At 42.7% G+C, this 9,267-nt stretch overlaps 1 protein-coding gene across 1 annotated transcript; it reads right to left on the bottom strand.

The window, feature by feature from the left end:
* Positions 1–1,849: 1,849 nt before the first annotated feature.
* Positions 1,850–8,724, bottom strand: MCTS1 (MCTS1 re-initiation and release factor). Its single transcript, XM_082061714.1, has 6 exons — positions 8,565–8,724; positions 7,237–7,389; positions 6,471–6,568; positions 5,268–5,401; positions 4,151–4,218; positions 1,850–2,075 (listed from the first exon to the last, which is right to left on the bottom strand). The coding sequence occupies exons 1-6, from the start codon at positions 8,573–8,575 to the stop codon at positions 1,994–1,996; spliced, it is 546 nt and encodes a 181-aa protein (XP_081917840.1). The 5' UTR covers positions 8,576–8,724; the 3' UTR covers positions 1,850–1,993.
* Positions 8,725–9,267: the final 543 nt, after the last annotated feature.

Raw genomic sequence — 9,267 nt, 5'->3', positions numbered from 1 at the left:
CAGTAAGACAACTCCTCAGAGCCGCAGGCAAGCTCCCACAGCTCAGCTGTTTCAGAACGCACACCCTTCTCATATTTTGCACATTCTCCTCCTCCATGTCAGGCAGAGCTCAGCTGACTTAACAAGACAAAACATGTACACGATTGCTGCCAAAACCTAGATAAAACTTCAGTGTTCTTTACAATGTTGTACAAATTAATTGAAGCATGATTTAACTTCTATCTTCTTACAGAAACATTTTTAAAATATTAGATCCACAGCTAGGAATACTCTGACAAAGCCAGATGAAGAAAGTAAAATTTTGATTTCAGACGTGTTTCCTACTGTAACAACAGGAAAAAGAATGGAAGAATTAGAACCAGCATAAATCTCACACCCCAAAGATTTGAGACGTACTATAACGCAGCAGGAGACAAGATGGAAGATAAAAAAGCGAGCCACAGAACTCAAGCCTAGCTCATTTCCTGAAAAAAAAAAAAAGAACCACTGAGGCACAAACTGATTCCCCATAGCACTAACAAGAAATTATTACATTTATAGCAGAGTCTTTAAGACACATTAAAATGTCCATTAGCATTCTGATGGGAAGGTGTGAGGTTTGACCAAACCTTTTTCTGTAACACTGCTGTAATAATCACCTTAATTTTTGTCTTGCTACATTAGTCAATAGTTTCAGATTTACCCTGCCATTTTCAAAAGCACAATCTTGTAAATAATTTCACAGGAAAAATTTAGAAGTAGCATGTATTAGGTAACACGTTCCATCTTTCATGTCTTAATTTGACTTCAAAATCAGATGGAGAAATCTCTGCCACTATCTCCTGTAAAGGTCTCAGGGTGGGGAAAACAAACATGCAGAACAGCACAGAGACAAGGCACCTGTACACAAAATTACGTTAGAATAGAGACTTGAAATATTAACAAATGCTTCCAGGACACAAGAGTTAGACTGGTAAACCTTAAAAAGTTCCTTAGTTTATTAAAGGATTCCATGGCACAGGCTGTTTTCCACAGGCATAGCTTTGGATGTGCAGTTGCTGAACAATGAGTTGGATCCTCCAGACACACACACAGGCTCTGTGACCCGCTCTGCAGGTGACGCACGTGTGGCAGTGTGCACAAGCTGAGGTCTCTTTGGAAGTTCCACCTGAAGAAGTTGCTCCTGGCTACACTGATAACCGTGTTTTGCTATCATGCTTTTGTTAAACAGTGACTTTGTTTCTGCTCCTAAAAGGCAGCGGCAAACAGGGAGCAGAGCATCAGGCACCAAGTCGGCACACGCTCCTTTTGGAGTGTGCCCACCAGTACTATAAACTGCACTGTAAGGAGAGCGATATCACACAGTGTTGGCAGGTAAAAATGTGAACATATATATCTATTCTTCAGATATCAGCTAGTATAAAAGAATTTCTAGTGCACATACCTAAGTTCATAAATCCTATACAGATGAATGCATATTAAAAAGAGAAAATCCTTAAGTAAAATACTGAAGTTAATGCTGTTAATAAATTAAGTTAAAAAATAAATGTCAAAAAAACCCTGATTTCTCCATATTCAAGAAACAGGTAGACTAACAAGATGTTAATCAGAAGAAAAAAAAAATCTGAAATGTTTCAGAGGTTTTATAAACTGTGTTAACTATATTTCACATACGCTTTATATTACTCTTTTAGAAGAGCATAAAAATGTAAACATTTCTTGGCTTTTTTCCTCCTTTTTGTTTGAAATTGTCTACTCACACTCCATGCAGGATCTTTCCATCAGGTGTCTTCAGTCACCAAAGACTTGTTTAAGACAAAACAAAAGAACTGTAAAAAAAAGAAATCTCGAAAACTATTGTAGCCTAACATTACTTTCGCATTCGCTTGATTTATTTAGCATAGCCACAGAACAGAATAATTTGTACATTCAGTCACATTAAAAACAAGGAATTACAAAGCAGTCCACATTTAACCTAAGTGCATTCCTTTGGAGTAACACAGTTCCTTTTGTTTCACTTGTACGTCTTCATATGCCAAAGGCCATCATTTAAATAGTGAATATTTTCGATACCAATCCCTTTGTTGACCTTCTCACTGTAGAAGCAGGAAAAAGGTACAGAAGTATTAGCTAGGTTAAATATTAGAGTAGTACAAAATACAATATTTAAAGTAGAAAATGCAACATTTGTCAGCTGGAAGGGGAGAAACTATCATCCACAAAGCCGTAATCAACAGCAGGTAGCCAAGAAACAATATTTGTTATTATAACACATGTACCCACATTGCTGAATGATAAGAGGACAATATTTGCCTTCCACACTTTGTCAACATCCTTCCACAATATTTTTAACTACTTCTTTGTGGGAGGCGGTTCTTCAGACACCACTTCTGCTGCTTTTCTTAATTTTAGCATTTCTGTATCACAGTAGCACAGCAGCTCTAAGTGACTCTCCCCCTCCCAGCACAGGAGGTGGTGGAACACGGCTGGAACGTGGAATTTGACAAGTTCTGGTTCCAGGTGTGCCACTGACACAATCAAAGCAGGTGAGCCGCTTCGCTGCTAGTGAGACAGCTACACACTCAGTCAAGAATTATAAATACAAAACTTATGTGCCAAGGACTTGCAGCATGTTACAAACACACTATCCTTCTGTATCTTTTGAGTCATGTCATCTTTTAAAAATGGTTGTTTTGTGCATCTGCATTGGACTTGTGTTCATCTTCCAGTATATTATTCCACAGAAAAATCTAGTTTTGTCACAACAAACAAGCAAATTTCATCATTCTAGGACTGAGAACAAGCTTCATCCCCCTGAAGAATATAATTTACTGTATTTATACTAAGTGTTCCATTACTTATACAACTTGTCCAAAAGCAATCAAGAAGGAAAATACTGCTATGATACACATTGTGTATCATAATCAAAACAGGTAACTAAAATCATACTGTTTCACAATATTCTGGCTTAGTCAATATCTCACAAAAAAGCATGCTCGTGGGCTGCACAGGTCAGTCTAATTTCACTTTCCTGTCCAGATCACGTTGCTCTCACAGGAACAGGATATTCAGCTGCCAACAACTAGGAATACAGAGACCCTTGGGTTGCGGTGCTCACAGATCACTGCAGGCAGGACTGGGACAAAAGCAGCTCTTCAGCTGTTCTTTCCACCTGCTCTTGGGAGTCTTTTGAAGGCACTACAAAGAATCCTGAGGAATTTAAGTCCCCAGCAGCTACAGCAGGTCCAAATCCAGGTTGCTGCAGTCTCTGTAACACATTCCCACCTCTCTCCCTTGTATGATGACTTAGGACAGCAGAGTGACCCAGTAACAGAAGATGATCCTGCTGAGAATTATCCTCACAAAAAAGAGCGACTTGTTTTCATCAAAATCAGCTTCCTCACCCACCCAAGTGCTAGAAAGGGCTGGAACCACCACAGCCCAAACCTGCTGGGTGCATCTTACATCCTACTTCAAGACATTCCAGAATTTAAAATGACAAAGTGGTTTAGCTACTTTTCATTTAGCACTACCCGAATGCCAAGAACAAACATCCATTTCCCTTTCCTGTAGCTTTCCCTTCTCAAAGAGTTTTCAGTTGATGTTTGTCCCCTGAACAGACCTCTGGATTTCACAAGAAGCTCAGCTAAGCTAGTAAGGACGTCAAGCAAGAACGCTGCACATAGGTACAAGGTGAAGAGAAGGCACAGAGCGGAGCGCAGCTGGTCAGCTGAGCACCCGTAAGACTTGAGTCTCTGCTGTCCTTGCGGACAAAATCCACTTCAACGTTTCCAGCCCTCTCAAATCCAAATTACATCTCTTGCCCACAGCCCAGGTAGTAGGTCCTCTATACAAACATTTATTTGTTCAGCGGTATCTTTGAGAAAGTATGATCAGACAGCAAGAAATACTAACATTCAGTAGTACAAATGTCCACATTCACCTGAAAAGAATTATTTTGATTCCGTTTGTTAAACAAATAAGTAGGAACATATTCCCTGCCTCCTTTCCCTCAATATCAACAAAATGATATGTTAAATTCCATACTTAAATGACATATTCTGCAACAGTGATGCAGTAACCTTGAACCTTTACAGTGGTGCTTATAATTCAAACTAACATCAGAATAATAACATGGGAAAGCTTATATTTCCATTTTTAAAACACTTACATGTCCTCAGCCGACATCTTCATTACTCCCACACATAATGCGTGCTGTTTTCCCTCTGCCATTATTGCCTACAAATCACTGCTAAGGAAAACAGATTTTTTAAAAACTATTTCAGAAAAGTAAAAGCATTGAGGAAACAACTTTCCAAAACATTTCAAAATCCCATGTTGACCTTCCACCCTCTTAGTAATTCTATAGCTCAAGCTATTACAGATAAGCAAAACAAAGCACTGCATTTAACAACTGAATCACAGCGTGCAGAACAAAGCATGTATTTAAGAACTTCAAGCAGCTATTACAGCAAAAGATCTCCCAGCACTACACTACACATTTCTTCCTTTGTGCCTAACACCCAGGGATCATAGACTCACTCTTTCTGGAACAAAACTGCAGGTTTGTGGGGCCACTTTAGATTCCAAGGTACAGAAGAACCGAGACACTGATCTAAAATAATCCAGAAGTACTGAAATCAGATGTGTCCTTTTCAAAGCTTAGCAACCCATGATGCTAACTGCTTATTTTTTCCTGTAGCATCTAAGTAACTAGAAAGAGCAGCACAGCTTGGTATCATTAATGCTGTATTTGCCCAGGGTTCCCTTCTCAGTAATATAATGAGCAGAAGTGAATTAGCATACATTCCTCATTTTACATAGGCTGACTTCATCAGACATAGAGCAAGTCCTGCCTACAGCAAAGTTGATCCTAAACATCTTTCCAAATTCCCCAGGAAGAGGAGCAAAATCTTCTATAATTGAAGGATATAGAAGATTGATTAAGGAGGCAAGGGACAAAATGCACTGTACTTCATTTTTACAGTTCTGCCTAAAATCACCAAGCAGCTCAAATTATCAGTTAGATTGATGGAACAGTATCCCACTCAACAGCACAGCAGGAATAGTTATTTGGCTTGGGACATCACAGTAAATTTAAAAAATTAAGAAAAATGTTAACCTTGCTAAATAACATCTGAACCTCTGCAGCTCTTTTCAGATTACTATTTATTCCATGAAATACCACTAAAATCCAAAGTAATTCAGATTACGATCAGCTGAGAACACAAGAACAGAAATTTAACTCATCTCACAGCAAGCAGTAATTCATAGCTCCAGAAGGATACAACAACAGTATCAACAGCAGCAGGGTAAAGTTTTGCTCCAGGAGACGTCAGGCCAGGGCACATTATATTAGCTCCGCTTAGTACAAATTTAATGGCGCCTTTATCAACCTGCTGATGTGGTAGAATAAATGGATCTAGGCAGGGAAAGATACAGCATGACAATTAACACAGTGAGATGACAACACGAATAACTCATTACCAAGTCAGTGGAGATGGAGCAATTAGATACACGGTGTGCTGCAAGGGTGGGAAATTTGATAAACTATGACTGAGCTCCTGCTGGGCTGTACCATCCTGAAAGGACACAAGTTCTGTGCTCCCAGAGCACATCTTCCACCTGAGCCCCACAGGGGAACCCAACACCAGGCCTGTGCCTCCTGTGCCCCCATATACCCACACACTGAATAACAGTTTTAACAAGTTTCCCCAGTGAAAACAATCACACAGGCACCCACATGCTAAGGGGTCTTAAATCCCCCAAATTACATGTACAACCTGTTTCTTTTTCGCAAGAGGTTAACGTTAACAGGACAAAAAAGGCAAAGATGGACAAAATTAATGAAGGCAGTCAGCTCCCCAAGCCATCCTTCAAGTGCACGCACCTTCTTGAAGTATTTCAAACATTGAGAGTTGACTGAATGACACTTTTAGGGACACCTAAGCTCATCCAAATCAGAGTAACACAATCAAGCAGAACAGTGAGAACAGCAAGAAAAATAATGCAAGAGAGTAAACTGTAAAAAGCATGCAACAAGTTCCTACAGGAGACAAGTATATATTACATCATTAAACTCATGGTTAAAGAATATTTTTCTAGTAAAAACCTACAAGTACTTGGAAGAAAGCAAAATGCATTTAAAGGAAGACTTGAAAGGACAAAGACTGGGACTAACAACAGGACATTTGGAACACTGTCCTCAGGAAACCTCTGAAGACTTTTGCAAAACTTTGCACAATTTAATTCTCAGAAGTCAACAGCATTACAATAATTATGGGGGAAGCAATCCATATAGGCACCTGAAATAGCAAAGCAGTAAATTACAGTTGAGAAGGTACACTATACCTTTAAGATCTATTCAGGAATATATATATATATATATATATATATACACACATGCATGTACATAGTAAGTTATTTTTAATTCGGTTCTACCAATGCACTCTCTCCTCTCACTCCACCATTTCCATCCTCAGGAAACTTACATTTGTGAAGCAACCGTAGCGTTGGGTAAAAAATCCCTTCTCTTTGCCTGAAGAACAGCAACTCCCCATTCACAGTGAGGATTTCTATATGTTCATGACTGCAAAATTTAAAAAAATATTCCAATAGCTACTTAACACTCTTGTAGTTTAAATTAATTATTTCACTTCACAGAGTATCTTGGCATCTGAGAATTAAGACAGTTAATTAGCAGGAAAATTTAAAACTAAAAATACTATCTTTTCTATGGCTTGTTCTTCAACACTGGCCTCCTGCACACTTTCTACAGAAAAACATCTAGCTATTCACAAACTGCATTCATTTGATTTTTTTTTTTAAATGCAGTACAGTGTGGAGAAGCAATAATCAAAAATATACTACCCTTAATTAAAAATAATATAGGTTATATATGGAAGCCCAAAAATAATTTTTTAAAGCTACTGGAAACTATCCAAACAAGTTTGAGGACCATATCCATAAAGTTGAATGCTTCCCTTCAACAGCAACCTGACCCTCATAGAGTCCCCAAATATACTGCACATTCACTAGCAGGCAGCATTTTTGTTTTCCTCATGCATCCTACTCATGTGCCTTCAGGAGCATGACGAGTGCATGCAAACTTGCTGGTTTTGCCACAACATGGACTATTATCTATAGGAAATCAGATGCTTTTCAAAAACACTAGGTTCACCTAATATACAAAATACACATACAGAAGAAGCAATCCTATCACCTTGGAGGCAGAGGTTAAGAGAAAAAGGAACTTACCATCTTACTATTTTGACTGGGTCTTTCTTTGGCATAATTTGGTTTAGCCATGGCTCAATAACAGGAAACTGGTCTACCAGTTGATTCTTAATACCTTTAATAACTGAAGTCTTCAGCTGGATACAGTTTGACACATTTTCCTTTTCATCAAATCTGTTAAGTGAGAGACAAGATTTCAGAAGCGCACAATTTGCTTCCCCAAAGATGCCATATCTCAGCAGCATTCTTCAGAAGCATTTATAAACTCTCTGTAACACCTCAGTAGCACTGCATCTGTCCAACCTTCAAATCTAGGATTTCACAAGTCTTAAATTCTTCCTGTGGGAACACTGGGCTGGGGGAAGGGTCCCCACTAGTAGGTTGTCTTTCACAGAATCCCAGAATGTCAGGGATTGGAAGGGACCTGGAAAGCTCATCCAGTGCAATCCCCCCATGGAGCAGGAACACCCAGATGAGGTTACACAGGAAGGTGTCCAGGCGGGTTGGAATGTCTGCAGAGAAGGAGACTCCACAACCTCCCTGGGCAGCCTGGGCCAGGATCTGCCACCCTCACCAGGAAGAAGTTTCTTCTCAAATTTAAGTGGAACCTCCTGTGTTCCAGTTTGCACCCATTACCCCTTGTCCTGTCACTGGTTGTCACCCAGAAGATCCTGGCTCCATCCTCCTGACACTCCCCCTTTCCATATTGATCCCCAGGAATGAGTGCCCCCACAGTCTCCTCTTGTCGAGCTCCAGAGCCCCAGCTCCCTCAGCCTTTCCTCACACGGGAGATGCTCCACTCCCTTCAGCATCTTGGTGGCTGCGCTGGACTCTCTCCAGCAGTTCCCTGTCCTTCTTCAACTGTCTTCTTGTCCTTCTTTACCCCTATTCTTTGTGTACATCCACAGAATACACTTTCAGTCCCAGAGAAACACAATGGCACAGAGCATCATTCCACCCAACACACACAGCAAACCGCACTGCAAGCACCAACACCTACAGCCTTGTCCAGACATATTTGTAGGAGCCCTTCATTCACCTTTTACCATATGAACTGCGCTACCCCAAAGTTCATGCAAGTTAACGACTCGTTACTTTTTAGGTTTTTATCCTTCCAACAAGCGAGCGCCCCCAGCCCAGGGCCCCGAGACAAAGGTGACGCTGCGGGCCCCGGGGCTGGCGGGGAGCGGGGCCTGCCCTGCCGCGCTGCCCCCGAGCAGGGCCTGGGCGTGCGGCCCCGCGGGCGCAGGGCCGAGCCCCGGGACGGAAGAGGCGCCAGGCCGGGCCCCTTCCCCCACCCTCCCGCCGCCCCCCGGCCCGCTGGGAGAAGCGGGTCCAGCCACACTCACTTCTTGAACATCCTGGGGCCGGTGCGTGGGGCCGGCGGCGCGGGCACCACGGGCTCCGCGCTCCTCACACGAGGTCCCGGCCCTGCCCTCCGCGCCAGCCGGAAGCGCCGCGCGCTTTACGGCCCGTCGCGCCGCTCCATGGCAACGGAACGCGCGCAGCGGCACCGGGGCGGGCGGCGACTACAACTCCCAGCGGGCAGCGCGGGGCGGGGCGGGGCCGGGACCCGCCGCGCCGGTCACAGCCGCCCGGGCCCCCCGAGCGCCGCGCGGCGATCTGGTGCTGCGGCCCCGCGGGGGCCCTCACCAGAACCCCGCGCCTTCCCCATTTTCCCAGACACCTGCCAGACACAGAGATGGGTTCTGGTAACGCGATTAGGCTATGTAATGTTTATTAGATTCAAATTAGGTTTGGCTTGGAGGTGCTTGGCTTCCTCCTGGGTCCCCAGCACTTCACCTCACCCTCCCCTGCTCACCCACAAACCCCAGACCTGAACGGTGAGGAGCTCCGTGTTCTGACTAACGGGACACAGTCGCTGGCTCTTCCCCACCTGAATGGCTGCCTGGACAGGAACAGCCTCCTGCTCCTCCAGGAGCAGCGACACTTGTATAGATCCAATAGTTTCCAAAAAGCAAGAATCCATACAAATTTAAGATCTCTTACACTTCTGCACCTCTTACCTTATTTGCCTTAAGTGAACATAAC

The sequence above is a fragment of the Streptopelia decaocto genome, assembly GCF_964273445.1.
Source record: "Streptopelia decaocto genome assembly, chromosome: 10".
Lineage (NCBI taxonomy): Eukaryota > Metazoa > Chordata > Aves > Columbiformes > Columbidae > Streptopelia > Streptopelia decaocto.
This window is presented reverse-complemented; position numbering and strand designations above follow the sequence as displayed.